A 26,102-nucleotide genomic window follows, 5' to 3' on the forward strand; every position below is an offset into this window, starting at 1 on the left:
TCCGTTTTCTAATTCTCAGTTCATCACCATAAATTACTTAAACAGCCATAAAAGTACATAACATTATTAATCTTCATACATTGTTAAAACAACCATAAGAACACCTTGTTAAAAAGATTAAGCAGTACAATAGCTCTTGATAACTGCAGATAAAATAATATCTATAAAAAGATCAAACTATATTCAAAATCACCATATATTTAATTTTGTCCATTTTATGGTCGGCGCAGTCTCTTTGCGTAAAATAGAAAGCAACCGTTTTCACAACTTTATTTTACAGGTTCAGCTTTCATGTTCCACTGTCATTTACTTTTTACTCGGATCTAGGAAAATAATACAATTATCTGATAGAGACTTCTAGTTGCAGATTCCTTACCTTAGAATTTTTCCCCAGGCGTCAGACTGGATCTGGAGATTTCTTCTTCGAGCAATACCCTTGCGTGTCGGTCGACTCTGCAGGCGTCGTGGTCGCCGTGATGACGTCGGGAGTAGTACATAGATGCCACCCTCACGCAGTGACGTCAGTCCTCTTCTTTAGGCGCCACGCGCTGATCTGAGAGAGAGCTAGCCTCGGTTATTTTTTGGTGCGACCTTTGTGTCGAGGATGTCCCCGAAGACCGGGTTCAAGCTGTGCGAGGACTGCCACCGCATGATGTCGGTGACGGACCCTCATCGTGTCTGCCTATGGTGCCTCAAGAGCGACCACGACCTGAAGTCGTGCTCAGAGTGCCGGGCAGTGCATCCGAAGGCTTTTGAGGGAGCGGTCCCTAAAGTTGATGGTGGCCCGTCACTCAACTCCACGTAGATCCCGCTCAATAGGAAGGTCTCGATCGGTCGCGGAGCCATCACCACTCGTCGTCTTCGAAATCTTCGGGTTAAGGTAAGAAGTCCCATCGCTCTTCGACTTCACCCCCTCGCTCGACCGTCCACGAACTAGGCATCCGTACTCAGCCTACGCCTGGGTCGATTCCGTGCTTCCCTGAGTTTGCCGGAGCGAGCCCCGCCCAACTCTAGGAGTTCTACGAGGCCATGCACCTCATCTTTGGGTGTGCCGACCCCGATATGGCGACTTCGGGCCCAAAGGGCTTGGCTGAGGGGCCTTTGGTTTCCGTGCTGGCGGCTTCGGCCCCGGCCACCGAGGTCGCCTCCGGATCCGTACCGACACTGGTCGCACAGTCGAGACCTTACCCGGCGCCAGGTTGTTTATCAACACTGGGATCTCTCAATGGTTGCTTTTTTGCATCAAAATGTGCTACGCTTTGGCGAAAAAGCAACCTCCTGACAGCTTGTGGGCTCATTTTACCAGGGCCACTGCTGCATCCACTGCTTTAGCACGCGGAGTTCCTGTCCTGGATATCTGTCAGGCAGCTACGTGGGCGTCTCTGCACACGTTTGCTAAGCATTACTGCCTAGACAGTCGGGACGGCTACTTTGGTCGTTCGGTCCTGCAGGACTTTCTAGTATGATCTTAGTTCGCAGCCCACCACCGATGATGGCATTGCTTGGGTATCTATTCTAAGGTAAGGAATCTGCAACTAGAAGTCTCTATCAGATGTACAAGTTACTTACCTTCGGTAACAAAATATCTGGTAGAGACATATTCTAGTTGCAGATTCCTTACCGCCCACCCGTCCTCCCCGCTTGCGAACTGATTTCTAGGGACAGGGATTCCCCTCTTTGAGGTCCTTAGCTCTGGCACACCAATATCAGTGTTCTTAGCGGCTCTGGTGTGGAAAGTTGTTAAAGGAAACTGACGTCACTGTGCAAGGGTGGCGTCTATGTACTACTCCTGATGTCATCACGGCGACCACGAAGCCTGCGGAGTCGACTGACGCCACCTACCGACGCGCAAGTGTATTGCTCTAAGAAAAAAATCTCCAGATCCAGTCTGACGCATGGGGGAAACTTCTAAGGTAAGGAATCTGCAACTAGAAAATGTCTCTACCAGATATTTTGTTACCAAAGGTACGTAACTTGTACATTAATTACCTACATGAACACATGTTCCCTAGAATACCAAAGAAATTCACAACTGAACTGTAGAATGCCCATTTCACTTTAACACAGGGGTCTTCAAACTGGGGGGGTTCTTCCACCTAACCCCCTTGAGGGGACCTCCAGTGATACCAGGGGGCACCAGGTTCTGGCCAAAAGAAGCATTGTGCAATTAAGTGCTTTGTTTCCAGGTTGTGTCTAAATGAACGCTGGGGATTTATGGTCATGAGCTTTTATTTACCAGCATTATTCTCCAGGCCCCATACGTTTGCTAAAATCCACAAAGTGGTTAAGGAGATGCTAGAGACCCATCGGTGTGTGAGAGAGTAACAGGGTGTTATCAGCAAAGAGCAATAATTGGATGTGAGCACCAGCTATCTTGGGGGTGTTGTGCTGCACATCATTTTAACACTCCACCACACATTCATAAACGAAGAGCGTGGGAGCTAGGACCGAACCCTGTTTCACTCTATGCTCAGTGGGGGTCCAGAGGGATTAAACCCCCTCCTTGCTCATTCCACCTCATCTGGGCTTACGTATCTGTATCTAGCCTGACCCATAGATGATGAAGGTTGTAGGGCAACCCTATCTGATCCAGTACTTCCCAGAAGGTATGTCTCGGCACCAGATCAAATGCCGCCCTCATGTCCATAAAGGCTACATACAGATGGTCTTTCTTGATAGTAGCACACTTCAAGGAGATAGTCATTAAGCAGAATATCTGATATTTGACATTGGGCAATGGTTCTTCTGATTTTATTATTTGCTTTTTAATTCTCAATTTATTTCAATGTTTGTGGCAATGAGCTGAACATGGCGCTGTGCAGTATTTATTTACCATATATTCTCCTACAACTTAAATCGGTTGACTAAAAGAACTGAGTTCCCAGAGTACGCTAAAAAATAATTGCTTATCGTTTGCTGCACACTGATTCATACTGGTACATAAAGGTTTGGTTGACGCTTGTCCATGTATACTGGTTGTTGAGACATAAGAGTTCCTTGCATGATATACCTGCAGCCCTGTCCTGAGTGCTCCGGTTGCAATGATGTGTCTACATCTGTTTTTTTTTTTTCCTTCTCGATGGGCAAACGCGGCTCATTCATGTGTGCCATTACATAGTCTTCTCATTGATTAGTCTTGTTAGGCCAGGAGGGGCACCCAAAGGGCTAACCTCCTTGTGGTGAAAGGTGAGGAGTTGGTCAGGGCAAGGGCAGTGGTGGCAGCATACCGTGTAGTGATTAGTAGACACATTACATGGAAAATTCTAGTTCCATATTTGGAGACCCAGGGCTGACTGGAAGTAGAGGAGTGCTCCCAGACAAATTTGGGGATTGCAGCATTCCCCTGTATTGGATGGGACTCCCACTGGAGGAACGAGAGCCAAGCTGAAGAGAATCAGAGTAGGGCTGAGTCCCTCTGGTAACCTTTTAATTCACACATTAATGTGACTAACACCCAGGTTTGAGCTCTAGTCACTTCTATGGCCTGTGTTGTGGGACTTTGAGTTGCTCCTGCTGCAACAGTTTTTTTTTTTCTTCTGGAGAAAGGGCACTCCAAAAGGAAGCAAACGCTCCCCACCCTATCTCCTGCAAGCTCCCCCTCTTCCACTCCCCCCGTAAAAAAAAAAAAAAAAAAACTTCAAAGACTCAGACCTTAGGTCACCTTTGGAGACTGTAAATAGACAAAAAGAAAGGGAGCTCAGGGTCCCCCAAAATTGTCAACTGTGAAGCAGCCAGAGGGGAAGCTATTCAAGACCCTGGGGTAAGGCCTGCCAGTCTCCCAGCTTGTTGAGGGGACATCACCAGAGGCATCCAAGACCACATGAGCCTGGAGAACCAGTGCCTGCCAGCTTACCAAGACCTGTGAGGAAGGGGAGAACGCTGGCAAGCGTGGGGTTCAGTGGGGAATCCTGTCGAGTGGATCCCTGTAGTGAGGTGTAAGAAGACCACTGCTGCACTGATCGTTGCCCGTGCAGAGGATTAACTGCAACTTCTGCATGACAGAAGCAGGTTCCTCTGCACAGACGCCGCCTCTGTGTTGGTCAGAACATTGTCCAAGTGAGGAACAGGTATAGTGACGCTATATGCCAGAGGGGAGGCACTTGAGGAAGAAAAGGGTTGTAGCCTAGTGCGATGCCATCATCGTGAGGCATGGCTGCTGTGCTGGCCAGTGTGAACCAGTTCCCGGGGGAGGGAGGGAGCGTTTAACCAAGAAAACTTGTTGTCGCCAGTGAGGAACATGGAGGACATCAATCTGTGGGCCCTTCAGAGCCACATGTGTGAAACTCGCCTGAGATGCTTTTGCAGACCAGCCCTGCTGGTGCAGGTAGGACTGAAAGCCCCAGAGGAACTTGTCTGTAAGATAGTGTTTGAATTCTCAGACACTTGACTTTTTTTTTTTTTTTTTCCTTCTAACAAATTCTGAGTGGTACTAGAGTAACTCAGAATTGTAATGAGGCCCAACCAGAATGTCACCTAAAAGGAATGGGAAATAACCACTACCGCTCGAGCGATGGAAGTGAAATTCAAACTGCCATTCAACGCTTAGAGGCTTGACCTCGGGGAGCTGTGTGCATTGTTTGTGTATGCCGTATTTTACTTTGTGAAAGTATACCAATACTCATTTCACGCTCAAAGTAAGTATTTGACTGGACAATTGTTTTTTCTGCTGTTGAACTTTTTTTTTTTTTTTTAAATGTCTACCAAACCCTCGCCCCCGCCTCAGCCAGAGTCTAGTGCTGAATGGATATCTGACCGTGTTGCTAAGGATTGATAGACAGCGGGGCTCCTGGACATCATGAGTAAAAGGCTGCAACCCTATGGTTGGGCCTAGTAGCTCCTGCCTGCCAGGATGCCCTCTGAATGTGGTTCTGACACTAGTTGATAGAAACTAGAGGCATCTGAAGGTGCAAAAAAAAAATATGGAGTTGTTTGAAGGTGATAGCAAATTTGCATCCCTTAGGGCTTTAATGACACTGTTCATAGGTTATGACCATGAAATGTTTAAATTGACTGCAGTTGCAGAATAGGTATTCGAATGTTGAGGCCCTTGTGTCCTTATGTGATGAGCAGGTGTCTACTGCAGGAGTGTGGGGGGGGGGAGAGGAGTTATTTTTTTTTATTTTTTTTTATTTTTTAAATGAACGTGACACCTTTCTGTGCATGTTTCCTGATTAAACAATGGAGGTCGTCGTACATTTGATTATGTAACTGGATTAACAAAATGCACAGTGAAGCAAACCGGAGAGCAAACTGTAAAAAGTCAGTCTTTCTCTTTCTCTCATACCCTTACTGTTCCCCCCCTATATCACTCCCCCTTAGCCCCTATTGGACTTCTAACACCTTGTAAAGAAATAAGTGTTGAATAGATATGGCACAATATAGTTAAGGGGCTGGGGCCACCTTTACTTATGTTTCTAGCTGGCCTATGCCCCGGATAGTTTTTTTTATTTTTTTATTTTCTTTTATTTCTTCTTCAAAAAACCTTAAATGCTAATTGCAGACTGGATTTTCACTTTCATTTTTACAGTGTTTCGTATTAGATTTGCTGGCCAGGAAGGAGCTGGTCGAAAATCCTAGTTTTCTTTTGCTAGATGACTTCCAGACCTGTCTAAGATCATTGCGAAAAGGTTGGACCAATCCAGGACTGCAGTAATTGTCTCTTAGGATTTTTGTTACTGCTACCTTCTCTTCACAAATCTTCTTTGCTATTCCGATGTTTTGTTAAATTGTTAAAACTATTTACGGTGATCAGTTGTAATAAACCCTTGTTTGACTTCCTGCAAGACCTTTCTTCTGTTGCTATTCTGCTTCACCAGAGCTTTACCGAATCAAGTGTTATTTTGCACTTGACCGATTAATCTAACCTGCAATAACCACGAAAATATTTGCAATGAATTTGTTGACTGAAATCTAATATTTATCTAGATATACTGACATGTTTTTCCTATTTATTTTTATTCAAGGTGTCCTGTCAAGGTGTCAGATTAATTTGCATCGCTTAGCAGCTCCTCACAGCCCCATGCCATGAATGTTGATGTGGACCATGTGGAAGAAAAAGCAGTCCATTCTTGGTCAAGAATCTCTTCTGTCGGAAAGAAGGCATTGGAGGAGGCTCTCCGGGTCTTCAACCCAATGTCCAAGGACCTTACGGACACAGAAACACAGCTGGTGGCCTTTCTGCAAGGTCTCAGGGAAGAAGGATTTCAACCAACCATTTTAAGAAGCAAGGATGTGTATGGCTACAATTCCTGCACAGCCAATACCCCACCTCAGACAGGTAATAGGCCAAAAAATGCTTCCAAAATGACTGCTGCTGAATCTGTGTCTTCTAAGTCTCCGTTAAACTCCCCGGCAACCAAGGTATCTAATGCACCTGTGGGTATCTCAATAAATTCAACTAAAGTGTCTACCAAATCTGTTTCACGAGGTAATTCCACTCAACTATTGTTGAGGCCATTGAAACAGACTGCATCAGATAAAACCAGCAAATCAACAGTGGGTTTTCCTGCCAATATGTATCCTGGAGTCTACCCTGCAGTGAGACTATCTGTTGTCCTTGAAGCTTTGGTTCCACTGAAAGCCACAGCAGAATCCTTGAAAGCAAAATGCAAACAGAGGTCCCTAGGAATGTCACCATCCGAGCTTAAGCGCCTTATGCTATCTGGTTCTGCAAAGTATTCCCCGACAGGAAAGAACACTAAGATGACATCGAGGGAGAAAACCCCTAAGGGGTTTAAGTATTTAATTAAGAAGGCACCAGACTCTGTCATCATAGCCGCAAGACGTCTGAATGGTGCTCTGCTAAAAGGGCCCAATGGACATGTGCTGAAGGAGTATAATGCTTGTAAAGCTTCAGGAATCCTGAATGGCCGACTTCTGAGTGCCCAGTCTCAAAGTTGTAGTGTTGGAGCTCAATCCATGGGCTCTAAAAGCAAGCCCAAAGTAGATCCTAGAGAAGAGAAGGACAGGCATAACCACCAGGCAGGGCAGAAGAGGAAACCAGTAGCAGATGCTCAGGATGTGCCACTGAAGAAGAAATCAAAAACCTTAATCCCTGTGCAGAAAACCCCAAAACTAAGTAAGAGCCAAGTAAACCTACTGAAGTTAAGGGTCGTTAAGGTGGATCGGAGATCGTCAGATGAGGAGTTGAGGAGGAAAGCACAACAGATCTTTCAGGTTAACTTATCCCCTGTGATCAGAATCCAACCGTTGTCACTGACTGCCACTTAAGAACACAATTCTTTCTTTTCATTTTTTTTTTTATTAAGAAGTACAACAAAGTGTTGTTAGCCAGAGCCAGGATAAATTGACTAAGTCCATGTGCCCAGTGAAGGCTAACCATTTTGGATAATTGTAACGCTCTGGCAATTAGCTCCAGTCCTGTTGCCAATTACCTGTACTGTCTTCTAGTACAGCCTTCACACAGAATGAACTGCTGCGGCCTAAAGCCATGTTGGGAAAGAATAATGGAAATATATCAATTCCAGTAATGTATCTCGCGGTAGTAGCTTCTTTGGACTTTGTGTACTGTTTCTCTAAACATGGCAATGTGTATACTGTGTGCAATAGTTAAGGATGGATGACTCTTATAATGTTGATGCACTGTGATATTTTGCTCTTTTTTTATATGTATATTGAATTTCATTGGTTTTGTGAAGCATTATTTTTATTTTAAAATAGATCTGCTGTCGACGAATAGAGTTCACAGGTGGAAATGTCCCTTTGCCCGGGATTCCGTTCAAAATGGAATTTGGTCAAATTGAACTTTTGGTTGACTAAACTTAATGTTTAGTTTCCATGACTTGATTGGTTTGTCCTGCTTGAGGTTTTGTCTGGGGAAAAATATATTATTTTTTCTTACCTAGGAGCTCAAATAAAACACTGAAGTGCCATCTACTCAGCCTTCTTTGACTTTAGACTGGGTTACGTCTGTCAAAAGAAACTTTTTTATGTTAGGGAAATTTTAAATGGTCCATTTTTTTGCCTGTTGATAATTTAGAATTGCTAGCAAATCTAAATTCCTTTGCCTAATGTTTACGAGAGAGACTCCTTTTGGTAATACTTATGTAGCCTGCTCTTCACTTTATGAAAAAAAATTAAAGCTTTATTACAGACTACTAGCCATCTACTATGTCACTTTTTCAGATGGATCTTGTAAAACAAAAATCTTACCACCAGTCACATAGTAATGCTTCCACAAGAGTAGTAGATGACCTGTACTAAGTCAGTTTCATACCTTTCCAAATTTAATGTCGTAAGCACGCTATAATACCCCAACCCAATGGAACGCATATGAGTGATGGAGGTAAATCAAGCTAAAATCTAATTTTGTAGTGCATTTCTCTTGATTCCTCCAACTTTGGAAACGTGGTTATGTATCCCAAAAAATATTTAAAGAATGGTTCTACTGAACATCTGAGTTTAACATGTTTGGGCATGTCAAGTGTGAAGTGATTACAGAGCTCAAAATAAACTTTTTTTTTTCCTGACTTGACTAATCTAATATTTTTCTATCCTAAATATGCGTGTTCTGCTCCTGCACCCACCCTTACATTACTCTGACTGATACAGCTGTTACATTTTTGCATGGACTCCGCTTAGCATAAGTGCCCAGGAAATTCCCGGCAGAAACGAGTAATCCACTGAATCAGTTGCGATTGTTTGAGATGGTTTTCTGTAATTGAACCTGTGTATGCTATACTCCTTGTAAATGTAGAATTTATAACCATAGCCTTAGGTCACTTATCAGTGATGACAAGTCTGCCTATAAGCATTTGCTTATGTTTAACAATATTTTGCTACTTTGTTCTATTTCGGAACACTTATATTGTGTTGAGCTCCTGTTACTGCCCGAGTGTGCGTTATCCTATAAATCAAGTCTGGGTTGTATTGTGCCCCCCAAAAATGTATGCAGTATGGCATAAATCAGATGATCAGGCAGCTTATTATTGTATCGGTTTAAGGAAAGAGCAGTTTGACGTGCAGGATGTGCAGATACTCTCATCATTCTGAACTTGAAAGTTGGGACAACAGAATATAATGGTGCTCTGTATATCCTGCCTTTCGGTGGACTCCCTCCTGTTTTCCTTGATGGGCCTTCCTAAAGACACTTTTTTTTTTTTTTTTTTTTTTTTTTTTTTTTTTATTCCAGCATAGAGGGTGTTCCTGTAGTCCAGCTTGCTTGTGACCAGGCTGGCTTTCCGTGTCCTGATTGGGAGCCATCTGGAAATCTTCCTCTGCATCTTCCGGATATGGAAGCATGAGACAGGGCGGTCAGGTTGAATTTGCCATCACTGACAATCTTGAGGTTCTTGGTGCAGGTAATGTGGGTGAGTGTTGGTCTTAGCTCTGCCAGCCACCAGGGGGAGCCCCACAGTGAAGTGCTCTTCCCAGAGATCACAATTTCGGTCCTGTGGTGTTCAGATTTAGACAATTAGTCTTCATCCTATATGCGATTTCCGTCATGCAGGCTTTGAACTTGATCTGGATATTGGGCATCTTGTCTGTGAGGGAGAGAATGAGCTAGATGTCGTCCGCGTAGGCGAGGATATTGAGTGGATGATGCTGGCTAGAGGAATTGTGTGTGTTGAAGAGGGTTGAGGAAAGGGCAGATCATTGCAGAACTCCGCGAGCATCTGAGGTGTATGGGGTCAGGCTGATTGGGTCCTTCCAGTCCGGAAAGAGCATATCCATTGGTGTGTGTCCTTGGACTACATTGTTTTGTAGGTGTCTAAGTGGGTGGGAGACGGTTGCACACTGTGGATGATAACGGCCTGTGTCCAGAGTCATGTGAATCTCATCCGTGGGCTGACAAGGGCAGTTAAGTTTCCGTGCGGTGGTTGGGTCCAAAATTAGACTGAGTGGTGTCTGATTTGGTGGTCTTTGGGATATTCAGTGAGGTGTCTGATATCTAAATCCTTCGCCGGGAATGGTGGTAGGGTGTTTGCCTGGAGTTGGCGAGCATTAAAGGGTTTGCAGAGGGACAGGTGATTGGCTTCAAGCATCTGGAAAGGTTACGGAATAGCTGGAAGCATTCACAGTGGGTGTGAGCATGGCACTGAGGGGGTTGCAGTCCTCTGGAGTGGTGGGAAGAGGGGCCCAAGGGGGCCCTTGATTAGATTAACTTCATGGCAACTGTTTCTGGGGTGATGATGGGCTTAGTGGTTAGCTTTGGTACTTTGGCTACGAGAGGGAGGCAGTGGTCAGGTTTTTTCGGGTCCAGTGTCAGGTTGGTGTTACTTTAAATGGCAGTGATTTTTGTTGATGAAGAATTGAGAGATTGTAACAGAGATTCTGCAAGGGGATGATGGAGTTGGAGAGGGCAGCTTGTGAGGCGAAATCTTTCACAATGTTGAAGGAGTGATACCATTTTGATCTTTCACATGTGAATTTCCACCTAGACCAGATTTCTCCAGTGTGAAGCTCTTGAGCTACTGGTAGCTCTCCAGCTGCCTGTAAAACTTTTTTGCATGGTTTTATATTTATATATAACCCCAAACGTCAGGTTGTTTGCAAGACGATTATGTGCATTTTTAAAACTCGTCAGCTGATGTTTGCGTCATAGATCATGTGACACTGAGGATTCTTATTGCTAACATCATCTTTTCAAGGGGCATTGCATGGGAATAGCAGCTGTTATATGTAACCTATGTACAAGACATTCCAAATTGACAGAGCATTTGCATTTACCATACTGGTGGTAGCCCACTTGATTCACTGAGATGATCACTGATGGAAATCTCACATAAGGACGCTACTAATGTAATCTAGTCTGACGTGATTACTATTACAGCACTAATATTAGTAGCTCAGGATGATTTTCATTGAAAATAAGTAGCTCCTATCACAGAACAGGGTAGGGTCCCATTACATTGAGGCAATAATCCACTTCTGCATCGGCGCTGATTGGTCAGTCTGCTTTTATTTCATGTGTGGGGTGTTTTTTTTTTTTTTTTTTTAATTTTATTTATTTATTTATAATATATAAATGGGTCATGTTTCTTTCAGTCATTCACACTAACTTTAGAATGCAGCCCTTTTAGGTCGAGTGCACAGGCACTTTGATCTGTTGTAAGTCTTGTGGGTTTTTAAACCCCCTTGCCAGCCATCCACACCCATCACTTTCACTTGTTTGTGGGCTTGAATTTCAAAAATCCTTTGGTATCATTGGTAAATGCTTTTACGTTTGTCACTTTTTTGGGCAGTTCTGTTACCGCCGTGGACAACAACTTTGTTACATGGATAATTGCTCGTTTGCCGATACTTTTTTACTGCGAGTAAACTTTTTTTTCCCTTTTGTGTGTCGCCTTAGCGCTCATTGCAGCCGTGGCGCTTTTGAATCGGCTTGCTTATGTCAACTGTTTTACTTTTCATTTTCAATTTGTCGCAAGAAACGTCCAGTTAGGAATTAACAACGCTAATATGTCTAACTCGAGCAAAAGCAAAACCCATTGCCTTGCAAATGCTTGTTCCTTTTATTGCGGTTTCATGTTTAATATCGATTTTGCATTTTACCATAAAAGATCAAAACTAGTGGACTTTGCCAATGCTTGGAATTCCCCCCCCGCACCCCCCATTTAGAGGTATTGACACTGTACTTCAGTTTTACAAAAACCGTGCAGAACTGTTCAGTGGAACAGAAGATTCCTGCATAAACTGAGTGCTGTGGACTAAGATCGTCCATTACCTCGGGAAGCACGTGTGTGGTGTTGGCGATTGTGAGGCAGCGTTCTAGTCCGCACTAGACAGACTAGGTTGCATGGTGACTCAACGGGCTCCATTGATTGGCTATGACTAGGCTTTTAGAGCTGCATAAATTGAATCTGGAATTCTATAAGCGCAGGACAAACTGTTTTCCTGCTTTGCGTCTCCTGTGTTTGGGCCTCAACCAATACCAGTGGCAGTAAATGGATAACTTATTTGATTCTGCTGTAAATCGAATTTGTTATGCTACTCAAATCTATCACATCCACATTAACTAGTTGCCGTACATATTTTTACAATTCTTTGTTGCCGGATTATAGCACAGGTTACAAGTTGGCTAATTCTTCTGTGGTGTGTTTAAAGGTTTTTTAGCTGTACAATGCTTTGTTCGCAATGACAACGAGGCCCTGTCATTTCATAAGCCAGCAAATGATGTAGTTGTATTTTTAATAGAGAAGTATTTCACTTGTGTAACCAGGTATATGCAGGACACTATTTCCAGAGCAACCGCTTTTTAAGTGTAAATTTGTGATTGCACCTGCCTCACGATTTGTATGCTGCTGTTTAGGAGAGTTTAACAATGCAAGTATTTGTAGCTCAACTTGGTCAACAGGTGTTTTAAGTCCTGCACGTGTGTATCCGAGCCAAACCAGGCACCTTTCAGCTGTTTATTCATGCATTAAGGAAACGCCAGCCTCGCACAGGTGTTTTAATCGATAGAGGAGCTGCAGAACATTTGTGTGCATCAGGAATCCAAAAACCTACATTTAAATGCGATTCCGATGGAGTGAAAATAACTATTAGTCATGAAAATGATTTACTTCATGATTCGTGCGAAACCATGTTTACTTCACATACTGCTCTTAAAACAGCAGGTTTCCCACAAACCCCCTTCTCAAAAGAGCATTCATTTTAAGAGAACACCTTTTATGTAAAGGTTGTAAGAGGGGGCGATTCAAAACGTGGCAAGTTTAGAAGTGTGGCTGCGATGTGCAGCTTTTATTGCGTATGCATAGGCAAGTTTTCTGGTGAGTGCAACTTGGTGTCTGTTGCAAAATGTTTTTGTCTGGAAAGATGGGAAGGGGCTGGAGTTAACAAATTGGCATTTCATCTCAATAATAGGCCACAAGATGTGGATTCTAGTGCAGCGCGATTCGACCCTCCATTGACTCTTCATACCGGTTGGGGGAGTAAATGAAATGTAATAGTTTCTGTCCGACGTGCCGGTTGTGTAGCCCTTCTAGTGCTATCTGATTGTGTTGGACTGTTTTTGTCTTGGGAGGCACCAACCTACTTTATCTCTTTGAGCAAGTGTCATACCCATTTCATAGGGGGTGGGGCACAGGCCATGTGGGAACTGCTGGTCTTCCATCAATGATGATTGATGTCGGTTTTTTTTCCCCACTGGCATTCTTGGGCCTGTCCTCTGCAAATTGGCCCACGGGCACCCCTTTCTGCAGTTGACAGGGTAGCAAGGGCTACCAGTGACAGGGCTTCCAGGGTGGTCGTGTGCCCGGATGTGGGGAGGTAAGAGCACAGTACTCATTGGCCAACCAACAATGATAATAATAAGAAGCCCAGTGCTGGTCTGTATTGTCAAAACTTGTGTTTTAATCACACAGCTAAATGCTGCACAAAACAATTTGATTAGCTAATATAGGGTGGTAGTCTGGTTACGTTCTCCTTATTGGCGATTCCCACACTGCTCCCACAGAACACTCCAGCCGTTTGACCCTATCAAGTATGGTCCCCAGTATTCTGTAGCACGGGCAAAACCTTCGGCCCAGGTGTCATTATGATAGCGCCCATGGTCAGATGCGTAATCTATTTGCACTTTCTTATCCCCAATATTTATGTTGGCGGTAAACGTCTCAAGTCCTCGTGGTCAAGTTTTCAGCGGTTGTTTTAGCCTCAACGTTCCGATTGTTGGTGAAGGCCCGTGTTACCTTTTCATTCCGCAGCATTTGTTTGGAGGCAGTCTGGCAAAGCCTGCCTCCTTGCTGTGCATTGCAGTCTCCGTTTGGAACTGGATTTGCTAGATGAATGTAGCGCAGTTGATCCTGTCATTGCATTTACAGCATCTTCAGCATTTGTGGCTTCCATGGCCATTTGGTCAAACTGAGTTGCAGCAGTTCCCAGGCAGAGTGGCTGTACTTTAACAGCAGCATAGTTTCCATTTTTGGAGGCAGACCTCATTGCACCTAGCAGGCAATCTGGTTAAATTTGTGCAGTCTTGCGGTGCCGTTCTCAGCCGAAACTCTGGAGCGGGACTTGGAGCCCCATACACTGCCTTGCTTTCTCCTGGCTTTGCTCTCTCGTTGCCCCCTTTTGCTGGGTGTTTCTCATGCAGGGGATAGGAATGCCTTTGCAGTCTTTCCACTTTCAAGGCTGGGCAGAATCTTTCCCTCTCCGCTTACATTCAGGCTACTGTAGGGGCACAAGGCAGACCCTCAACGTCTCCTCCACTAATGCACTCTGACACCTGCTATATTGCCTGCCACGCAGACACCAGCTATAGTCACATACAGTGTCTAGAGTAGTTGGCATATTATGCCCTTTCTAGGTCATTTAACAGCTTGTAAGCGGAACAAAGTTAGATTGTTACGATGCCACCTTTACAACCAATATACGGTTTTGGAAGTAGAAATGACTATGTAAAATCACATACATTAAAGAATATGGGAATTCAGCATGACATGTAATACCGATACTAAATATATAGTAGAGTGTATATTCGTGCTATAATCAAATTCAGGCAAGTAGCATTTTAAGGATTTTGAAGAATAATAGGATGAAAGAGGGAAAACATTTTAATAAAGTCTAAGAACTATAAACAGCGAAATTGTGACATGTAAAGCAGCCTAATAATTCTGTAAGAAGCTATGGGGGTTTTAAATAGTATTGGAAACTAAAGAAATAATAAATTGTCTAGATGAGGATGTGAGTGGCAGCCCCAACAAGTCTTGTTTAATCATCAGGTGTGTAGTATTGGTGTTACCTCTATCCATTGTATGGTTATGACGTAGCAAGTTCTGCCAATCGACAAATAAAATTATGGTGGTATCCTTCCAATTACATGTGATCATTTGTAGTGCAGTATGAATAAGTTAGCCAACACATTTTTCAACCATAACATGGAGCCTCCTAAAATAAAATGTGTATGTTTTCGACAGGTATATCAATAGACAAAACTTGATTTTCTCCCAAACTTTTAATCAAAATGTAGTAACATGAGGACGTTCAGAAAAACGTGTAGAAAGTCACCATTGTCCTGAAGACATGTCCAGCACTTCTTGTCATTTGTGAGTTTAAAGTGATGGAGACGTGGCGATAAAAACAATTGTCCATTGTGGAAAAAAACATGTTTATGCTGTGCTAAGTGAATGCAAAGTAGAGTGAAGTTTAGACCAGTGGTTCCCAACCTTTTTACTTCTGTGGGCCCCCACTTTCACTACTGGAACGTGAGGACCCCCACTGAATCATTATTGGAATATGGGGACCCCCCACTGAGTCATTACTGAAAGCTGGGGGGGGATTAATCTGTTAATATTATTTAATTTTCTAAGCAGTCGTGGACCCCCAAGGGACCCTGGACCACAGATCCGGAACCGCTGGTTTAGACAAAATATGTCTCCAGATAGGAGAGCTAGCTTGTTGAAGATCATCTTCCTGTTGTAATTCAACAGCAGACTTTGATCTGTCAACGGGGGAATTTATTTAAAGTTGTATAAATGAAGGACGCCCTTATTTCCAAATTTTAAGAATAGAAAATGAGGTTAGAGTGTTGGAATGTGAGACTTGGGTGAGGAAAAAGTTGAAGGAGAATAACCTTGAGATGTTCGTATCAAGTGGCATAGTGTGTAGAAATTATGAATTCTTGTTGAATACCGTGAATTTTGAGAAGGGTTCCATCCAAAAGTAGTTGATCTATAGTTATAATCCCCTTATGAATCCATTCTTTGCAGGAGAGGACTTTGTTAATTTGATGTTTTAATTGTACCAGATAGGGGGTATGTACATGATTTTCTTTTGGAGAGTTGGAGCAAGAGCGAAGGGGTGTAGCCAGAGAAACCGAGTGAGGGAGGATTGGTGAGAATAACGACTTAGGAGGTTGTGAAATGTAAATCATGTCTTAAATTGAAAACGGTGTGGTTAGGGAGTGTTCCAGTTGGTGCCAAATAGTAGGTGTAGAATGGGACCTCAGGAGAGAGGTACGTCCAATTCTGTTTAACAGTAAAGACAGTAATATTTCCGAAGGTTTGAAAGATCATCCCTCCTTTAGCTTTGTGTTGTAATTTGGCTAAAAAAGTGCATGACTGCCACTTATTCCATAAAAACCATATCGAAAGACCGTTAAGAAATTCGAAGAATGTAAGCTCGAGGATAGCAGGGAGATGCATTGAAATTAGGTTCCAGTAAAAGGGGATGGTGTCCCGTCAAGTTGTGCAGTAATTGCTTTCAGCACTGGCTTTCTTGAGGTGTCCCGTCAAAGCTGTGTAGTACATCCTTTTCGGCACTGGCTTTCTTGGGGTGTCCCGTCCAGCTGTGCAGCAAATCCTTTTCGGTACTGGCTTTCTTTGGGTGTCCCGTCAAGTGGTGAGAATTCTTTTTGAATCACAAGCTTTATTCAAGCACACACTGAAAAGTACAAGCTGCCTTTTCCTGGTATGCTGTGCATGTCTGGGCAATTTCCCATCTAATGCTGGAGAGACTCCACCTCTTGCATCTCCACCAATGCCATGGGACTGCATCTTTTCAGAGAACTGTACAGCAAAACCTCTGGGAAAGCAGCACAATCCGTTTCAGAGTGGTAGGTTTTGCAAAGTAAATGCGCAACATTAGACTGCGAGTTCTTAGCCACTGTGCATAATCACAGAAAAAGTTCCTCTTTCTACCATTTTACTTGATACTGCTTTTGAAGTCTAGTGGCAGACGGCTGAATTTACTAAACCCAAGTATTGTCTGTGTTTTAATGGTACGTCCGTAGAAGGGACCCAGTGCGGCATTACAATATTGCACATTGATATATTTAAAGGTGTTCCAACAGTTGGCAGTGCAGTAGCTCTTTAGGAGTAGATTGCCGGTCAGACTGAGCAGTTCCTCTTAGATTTTGTGCAGTCTGCTGTTGACCTCTTTGACTAGGTAGGTTCTGACTCCAGTCCTGCTTACTACAAGATGTTGTAATGGTGTCTGAGCAGCATTTTTGCAGTTTGCATTGCTACTATAGGAAATCAGAGGAAATCATTCAAAACATTCTTTGCAAATTGGTACTCATCTAGGCTAGATTGTGCCTTGCATCTTTATCACACAAAGCGGAAACCAAGAAAAGTCCCCCAAAAAACTTACACTTTATAGTAAGACAGGCAAATGGGGCCCTTCTGATATTGCTGCTCTGATTGTCATTTGAGATTGATCTGGATGAAACCTGCTAAATCTATAAATGTGTGTAAAAGATTTATGATTGTAAACCAGCAGTGCAGTCTTTGACTTTCCAACTAGCTAAATGATTATGCCGGCCCAGGCCTGCATAAGTGTGTGGTTCACATACATATGATGACTAAAATTGAATGTTCTGTCTTCTGTAAGAGTGAAGGGCTGAAAAAGTAATTGCCACAAATTTGTGTTTTACAGTTAAGTGAATATCCAGTAATCTGGTTGGGATTTTAACATCTCATTATGGCTCACATGGACGACTTCCTTGTTCTCATAAAGGCAATGGGACAACCGGTCTCTAGCACATCCTGAAGGATGTTTGTGTTTTACTTTTAGTGGTGTCCTGGTGGGAAATGGTTTAGTGAGTGTTCTTGTGGTTTCCCCTTTCCCTTTAGAAACAACAACAGATGATGGGAACGCATCAATTGAATGGCGGCGGAACTGTTAAATGACCTTCTGCTACGGTATTTTGGGGTCACTGCCATCTAGGCTGAATTAGATAGATTAGATCATCAGTTACTGCTTGGTCTACTTCTCTTCTGCCTCCCACAAGTTCTCTGCTTTTGTGACCTACGAGTTTCTTCATGTGGTTTATGGTGTTTCAAGGCCTCAAGCTCACAGTCCCTGGAGTAGGTGAATCAAAGCTCTCTGGTTATGTCAAAATATTAATTGTTGAAATTCAAACGTTCTCACCCACAAGAGTAAGGTGGTAGATTCTAGAATGTGTCCATGATACCTGAATCAATGAAACCTTTTGCTAGAATCTTGCATTAGTGTAGATTGATTTACACCAATGATGTCCTGTTTAAGTAGGGTGAAGTATGCAATGTTTGTTAGCTTTCTGGGGAGGCAGGGGATTTAACCTTACGCCTTCAATAAGTGCTCATGCACTTTAGGTTTCTCCCCATCTATTTTTTTCTTTATAATATCCTAGATTTCCTACTGGTACCTGGCTTCAGCTAGGGCAGTAGCTGCACTTGTCCCTATAAAATAACCGCATCGAACATGCCCCTCCTTAAATGCATAGAAACAGAGCATCTGTGCACATACCCCACATCATTATCTTAATGAGAACCTGAAGCACTGATCACAATTTACCTCACTTTGAGTTCCCCAGGATCTCTGCTCTTCAGAAATGTTATTTTTCACTCCACTTTCCTCGGTGTATGTACACTTTATATTACCCTGTCGAAAAAAGGGATTGAAACATTCTAAGAAAATGACTATCTACCATTCACCAAAACATGTGACCGGTGTCCCGCCATGCATGTATTGTGTTGTCTGGTTGTGACTGAAAAATGCACAGGTAATAGCAGGTTTTAATGTAAATTTAGAACCAAATAAGTGAAGGGCACATATTGATCTCTGAAGGAGTAGTGCCAGATACTTACAATGAGCATTTCCCGGACCTGGTTGGAATTAGACAAGAAGGGAAGGATTTGAGTAACTCTTGTCTACCCTCTTCTCCCATTTGTGATCGATCAAATGTTACATAAACTGATGTACTCTAATCATTAGTGAAACTACTCCTGCTTTGTGGTCCTTCACATCTCACCTGGACTCTGTATCTCCTTTTAATCAATGGCTCCTGTAAATAGTGTAGTCCCCTCTGCATTTTGCGTAAGAAAATCTTGAGCATTCAGTGTAGTATCCCTACTTTGGCCGTGTCCCAATGCCACCTTGGCAGAAATGTATGCTGTCATAGATTTCCTTGGGTTCAGGACTCCTGGTGCCAGAAATTCTGCACATAGCACTTTAAAGTTAGATCTGAACAGTCACTGGATATTAACACACTTCTGAATCTCCAGTTTTCCATTACATAGGCTGACTAGCACGTGATGAGCTGTAGAAGAACGAAGAGTGTGTATATACTTTGTGTGGAAGTCATTGACTGTTTTTAATCTTCTACTGCTGTTTAAGGCACAATCAGAGAGAAAATGTCATCATATCCAATGATTAAAGTAAAAAATACTCTAGAGATCCAGATCATCCTGGCTCCAAATTCTTTCACCTTCTGAATGGGAACCATTGGTTGCTGGGAAATGTTAGAGCCTAATGAAAATCAATATGAGTAAAATTATCCATGTCATTGAAAATGAAACCTTTAAGTTGCCTTTATAATTTTTTGACCATAATGTAAGTAGAAAAGAGCATGTTAACTATATCTCTAAGCCCCACAAACTGTAGTGTATGTCAACAAAGAAAACTCACTTTATCTCTTAAAAGCAAAAAACTAATTGTAAACATGAGTAAGTTCTTTTCTGTTTTCTATCCATGTTTTCACATGGGTAAAGCGCTGCACGTCCTGCCTAATACATTTTACGCAATATTATTTTTTAGCCAACAGGTCTTTTAATTTAATTTATTTTACTTATTTTTAAGTCCATAAACATGGTAAACAATCTTGAAGCATGCAAAATGCCTTTTGCCAAAAACTTTGAATTGTGAGAAGCACATGCTCACCTGCCAAGTGACGGCACTTCCGCTGCGGTTTTGGGAGTATTTGTACCTGTGAGGTTTTGTGCCAGTGTGTGGTCCTGTGTTGTCTGTATGTCTTATCTGTGCCTTGATGTTTGTCTATGGTTGAACCTTTAACTTTTTTCTTCACTCTGTGTAGATAATTCCACATGAATCCCTGTATCTTTCATACCTCTGTGCACTCTCTCAGTTAAAACAACTGATTAGCTTTGTCAGTTATGATTACAAATAGGTCTCTGGTAGTACCAGACATTTTTCTTCAAAGAAGGCAGAAGGTTTAATATTTTGGAAACCGGCTTTAGGAAAATATATTTTCAAATGCAATATTCTAGAGCTCCTGTGACAACGATTGGAAATCCTTTTCTAGTTCAATGATATCAGTTTTAAAATGCTGAGTAGGTGTACCTTTTTAAAACTAATGGTGTTCGTCAAGATGTTTGTGTAAGAGCCCCCTTGGGTATACAACATGTGCCACTCTGGAAAGCTGTATGGAGAACATTTCCTTAAAAAGGCACTTTGCAGTGCACCTGATCACTGCCCTATGTACATTTACACGTGGTCGGTGTGAAGTAGTAGGATTATGGAGTGCTTGGTGGTGATCTTCTGTTACATTTCTGCATAGTATCGCCAAAGTGTCTGGAACTAAAACTGGCATCGGGATGATCTCACAGTAGTCCTACTCTTAGAAATTTATTACTTGACTAGGTACTTTTCTATTAGCTAGTAAAAGTAAGTTTCTGGAAACAATTCACTTATTTCCCATACCCGTATGAAATGTGGATTTTTAGCCAATAAAGTGCCTCGCTTGGTAGCTCTGAGCATGTTTTTCTTTTTTTGGTGAAACTATGCAAATCCCAGTCTTTGGGTAAAGAAGAGTAGGAGGAACATATAGAAATATTGGTAGGATGGTTTTGTATTGATGCCTTGACGTTCCAGATGTAGATATGTATTTTCTTTAACTCTGAAAAGTGAGGAATGTGAATTGTGCAAGAAAGTATGTGAAAACTCCTGTCATTAATTCAGATCTGTCTAGTTTCCATGAAGATGTTGCTTGCAACCTTTGACCTATGATGACAACCCTCCCATTTCGCCAAGTTACTGCTGTCATGTAAGTTTCAGAAATGGGCTACATGTCACTCCAAGATGTACCTGTAAGCGTTTTTGTCTTTGGAGAACCCTTTGTTCTATGTAGTTGAGAAAAAGCACAAACTTGTTTATTTTGTTTAAAACGGAATACACTGGTGATGTTTAAACCTGTGTACACTTGAAATCAGAGGCAAAAAAAAAAAATGTTAAGATCAAGCATGAAAATAAGGTTTATTGAAAAAGAAAATATATTTTCCCTGTTAGACAAAAACCTACTGCTGTTCATAAAAATGTAGCGGGGGTTCACATTAATATTCTATGCAATTCACAGAAAATAACAATTGTTCAACTAGTTCAAACCATCAGTTTTGAATTTGGACTAGATGTGAATACCCTTCAATAAAAATCATGTTCGAAAATGGGAATGTTCACTTTTGCCATTGTTTTGTGATTTGGATCTGTACATTAAATGCCTTTTTTTTAGGGGCGAGCGCAAAGCGCTCCGTCCCTCTTCTAATCTCTTTAGTGGGATTTTAACCACGCCCATGTTAAGTCAGTCACTTTCATTGGTTCGTGGGCTTTCCTTTTAAAATCCGCTTCTTTTCATTCGTGAAAGGCATGCATACGTCATGCCTTTTCCGATGTTTAGTCCTCCTTAAGAGTGCCGGTAAACTACTGGAAACATACGAGGCTCCATGTTTTCCTTATTGTTTCTGGACTACTTTCTCTCTTCATTTCGCAGCACGCTCGCGCCGTTTTTTTTTTTTTTCCGTTTTTTTTTTCATTTTTTTTTTTTTTCATTTTTTTTTTTTTTTTCATTTAATGTGGCAATAAAAGTCCAGTTAGGAGTCTACAAAGCTAACTGCTCTAACTTGACGTAATTTGAGACCCATTTCATTGCAAATGCTTGTTTTCCTCTCGTTCGTAATTGTAACTTTCTTGCCTTGTCACCCAGACCTGTGTTTTCCTTGTGTTGTACTTGACAGCAGATCTTGAGGGTTAATATTTTCCAGTTTCTGGCAAAGGGTATTTGTTTTTGCATTTTGATATTCAGTCTCAATTTGGATATATCTAGAACCTTTACACTGCAAGCGTTTGGAAGTTGTTTGAAAAATACAAAACTTGGGCGTTGTGACGATTGTGGAGCACTGCTTTCTTCAAATAACCACTTAGTGCCCCACTTAAATGGTCCCGAATTGTAGCCCCAACCTCTTGTTACAGTAGGTTTTCAAGTGAGCTATCTGTATATGTCACATCGCTCTTAAATTGTGGCTGGGCAAGCAAATATGGTGCTTTTACCCTGTTTTGACAAACTGTTGATCACCAGTTTTATCTAATGTATTTTGTAATCGGTTTGCCTTTTCCTAGAAGGGTAACTGGCTGAGATTGCCTTGCTTGGAATTAAACAGATCACCTTATGGTTGTACAAAATGTTTTTGTTAAGAGCTGAACTCATTAAACTATCTTGCTGACTGGTGACACGCCATAGGCGTTTCATGGTTGAGAGCACTTGTTCCTAGGTCAGTTCCGGTCCCTAACCACCTACCTTTAATACCAATTTGTTCATGCTGCAACATACATGGATTTGGCGCAGAAGAAAAGTCTGTCTTTCACATTATAAATTTACATAAACATCTTTGCTGGTTTTTCACTGTTTCAGTCATGTTTTTTCAAATTTCTTATAAATGTGTTTTGCTATAAACACAGTTCATGTTGCAAAATAAGGTATTATGCAGTGTGAAAGTCATTATGAGCTAGGGCTCCTTCATGTCTGGCTTAGTGAATGTTATACTATTCAATTGGGTTGTACATACTGTTTTGGGATTATTTTTTTTTAAATGTAATAATGTGAAGCTTTACCTGAAACACTTTCAGTGTTAGACTATTCAGCAATTACATTGTAAAGTGAAGAGCAGCTTCAGTATTTTTGTATTAACTGGAAAACCATTTTTTTAATGAAGTGATCCTTTTGTTTTATTTAATAATGTAAATGATTCAATTCTATTAACGTACAATAAATTGGTGCTTTTAACAATCTCCGAGCCTGTGCGTTTCCTTCTAGTTAAGGGCATGAAATGGGTTGGTACAAGTGGTGGATGGAATAGTTTTGACGTAAATTGCAATGTTCATCAGTGAGGCACTGATTTATTTTCTCACTGAATTTATTAACCCCACAGCCTTTTCTGGTTCTACCTGCTGGGATTATCACTTGTTTAAATACCGTTCTTGCAATCTCTTATTTCTGCTGTGTGCACCTAAGTATTTTTTTTTTCCCCTGTACAATCCAGCGATGCTCATCCACACTCCTGTGCATGTGTTTTATCAAGTGGACACAGCGTTAACTTTTTCGTCTGAATATTTCTCCAGATTTAGAGGAAAAAGAATGGACTCTTTCTTTTAGTTAGCTTGTAAAAATATTTTTTTTACTGAAAGCACTTTTACAGTGATGTGCTGGCTCATTTACGATAGATTCATTTAAGCTCCTATGCTTTCATCAGCTGGCACTGTAAATATCAAACATGTAATTGACACTTCAATTTGATGTAATGAGGATTATAAACAAATTTTTTTTTCCCCAGGTAAGTGAACTTTGCAGCTCTATAACCTTTATTTTGCCATGCTGAAGAATCCTTAACGATTCTTTTACCGTTATCTTTAATGGATTGTAGAATTAGAGAACAGGTTTTCCTTCAGTTATGGATATGACGAGAGTATGATGGACCTGGCCATGAATGTCCCACACGTAGATCGAAGCTGCTTGGTCCTGCGTCTTCCAGGCTCTCTAGAGCACTTCTGGTGGTTGATCTGACTTTGAGGAAGGGCCATGATGTAACTGTGCCAAGGGACAAAATAGAGATGAGCTTGGCTTTATCAGTCCACTCTTCATGCCAGATTCACGTAACATGTGTTTCTAATGCCACTTGAGTAGGTGTGCCTCACTTCAAGCAATTACTGACTAATTTGCGAGTATTTTCCACATCCTTCAGAAATAATGCTGCCCATGGAAACATTTTTTTTCTTTTTTTGCCTTTTAATGTGTTGGTTAGGGCTGAGCACATCAAAGATTTAATGCAAATCTTGCCCCAGGTATACCTGTTGGACTGTTCTTTAACTCTTTAATCCTGAGCGACACTGAGGTGACTAGTCAAATGTGACATTAAAGTGTGCTGTTCACAATTCACAAGGTGTCTATATATCATGAGTCCAATTTCTAAGTTTCCAAGCCCTAACTCAAAGAGGGATTCAAATGTTGCTGCAAAGTTACTCAGTTGCTCTTCTAACCCATACACATGCAAACACTCGCGTTGTCCTGACTAAAATCCACTTCCTTCCAGACTTAGTTGGAGACCTCAGTGAAACGAGGGAGACAGCATTATATTTCTCTTCTCCATCGTAGGTGACCACGTTCTGCCCTCGTCTTCAGGCAAACTGCGGATCCACCATGACTCTTCGCCATCCCTCAAGATGAAAGGAAAACACTCACACCGTTATGACTTCCTTTAGTAAACTTGATGAGAGCAGAAGCCTTCCTGGATACTCTGACAAGTAAGTTGAGGCACTTATAACATTTGAGAATTAATTTTATGTGGGGCACAGTGGATAGGTCATGAAATGTTAATCTAATTTCATTTATAAAGCCCATATGTCTAATCATTAATATTATGTATAGCTCCATATATTTTATTCATCTTACTATGTGATCTTTCGGAGCTTTAATACATGGTGCAGGCATGTACAGAAGAGATGGAGTTACAGGCATTCTGGCATGCTTTAAAATAACTAACACGTTTGTTGTCGGTGTCTCTTAAGCCTTAGAACTGCAGATTATACAGTAACGCAGGATGTAGAAACTGGGACCTTCAAGTACTTTAAGTACTGCCTTCCAAAGGAAGAGGACTTTGGTCGTAGGTCAAAACTTTATTTGTGGCACCTAATCTCGCTGAGGTTGTTTGTAAGTAGACGCAGAGAAATGAAACCTGTCTGGTGAACAAAGAAATATTAAGAGGAAACTACATACAGAAAACCTTCTCAGAGGATTTGAGCCACCGAGACTCCGATCAATTGTGTGAATTCAGAATCTCAAAACTACTCAGTTATATGGCATACATATTTTGCTCTTCTCTCACAAATCTTGACCACAGATCCAGATTTGCACCATCACTTAAAAGTCTGGGTTGCATGGCCACATTTGGACACAGCTCAAGATTACTTGGAGCATGCCCAGATTTGCACTAATTTTCGGTAATATTTAATCATGTTGAGATTTTCCCCATCACTCAATCATCAGTGCATGTTTAGACCTGCACCGTCAGCAATGCTCAGTGTATATACCCGGGTTTGCACCATCACTCGCTAATAATCAATATGAGCTGATACTTAAACCAACACTGACAAATCTAGAATGCAGGCCTTTGTATCGATCATTACTATAGCATCTTCGTAACCAAGACTTGTCAATACAGACCACGTGCTCAGATCCTTCCACTCAGTAATCCTTGGTGCATGGACCGCTTTGTCCAGACACCTTTTCAAATTTGCGCAACCATTTAATTTTAAGAGCACGTTCAGATGACTTCTAACAAATATCGCTTTGCATCCCACAAGATTGTCCTGTTGACATCTTCTGTATACCTGTGACCTGGAGATAGTAAAGGTGACTGGGGTAAGTGACTAAATCAAAGTTCTATTTCAATAATAATGAAAATGTGAGTCTGACTGGTTCGCCAGATCTCTGCAGCAAGTACAGTGTATGTTGCAGCATACAAGCTGAGACAGCAGGAACCCTTGAGGTCCCATGAGGTTGTGGGCGGTAGGTTGGAATCTTAGATTATGTTTTAATAAGGCTGATCCAGTGTCTGGAGTGAGGCTGTTCATGCAGCTTAAAGTATTTGTTTGTTGTGCCAGACACAGAGATTCTCCAAGTGGTCCACCATGGAGGAACTTCTAAGTAGCCACTGCAGGCCACAGTGATTCACAAGTCTCCTGTCCCCTTTGAGACAAAGGATAACATAGAATTGACTGATGCGGACATCCACGAAAACCTACAGGCGGTGGTGGATTCTGGGGTCGCTTCCCAGTGTCCTCATACCAAGGACAGGCTGGATTGTGCCTCTCTGGTCCTGAGACCCCTCCGTGACTTGCAATAGCCCTTAAGGTACAGATGGGCAGTCAGCCTTATCTACATCTGTAGGAGTAAAGAATGTTGCTTGAGCACCTGTTTGTTACCCTTTCAGTATTTGGTTTTATCTTTCAGTTTAATGCAATACTCTCTCGGTATGTAATAAAAGGAAAAAGGGTTGAGTATCTATTTTCTAAGCAATCTAATTTAAATCTTTCTTTATCTGCATAGTGCTATAAAAATATAATATAGTGCACACATTATTATACATTAATGTACATTG

At 41.9% G+C, this 26,102-nt stretch overlaps 1 protein-coding gene across 4 annotated transcripts in view; it reads left to right on the forward strand.

Annotated features, from left to right (window-relative positions):
• CCDC71 (coiled-coil domain containing 71) overlaps positions 1-26,102 on the forward strand; it is a 127,040-nt gene that overhangs the window by 82,376 nt on the left and 18,562 nt on the right. For 2 of the 4 annotated variants that reach the window (XM_069206178.1, XM_069206177.1), the window contains exon 2: positions 5,964-8,489. In XM_069206178.1, coding sequence (XP_069062279.1) covers positions 6,025-7,230 — 1,206 coding nt within the window. In that variant the 5' untranslated portion in view covers positions 5,964-6,024 and the 3' untranslated portion in view covers positions 7,231-8,489. Of the gene's footprint in view, positions 1-5,963; positions 8,490-24,097; positions 24,247-26,102 lie in introns of those variants that run through there. The other 2 variants (XR_011198592.1, XR_011198593.1) reach the window with 2 other exon arrangements.

The sequence above is a fragment of the Pleurodeles waltl genome, chromosome 9 (assembly GCF_031143425.1).
Source record: "Pleurodeles waltl isolate 20211129_DDA chromosome 9, aPleWal1.hap1.20221129, whole genome shotgun sequence".
NCBI lineage: Eukaryota > Metazoa > Chordata > Amphibia > Caudata > Salamandridae > Pleurodeles > Pleurodeles waltl.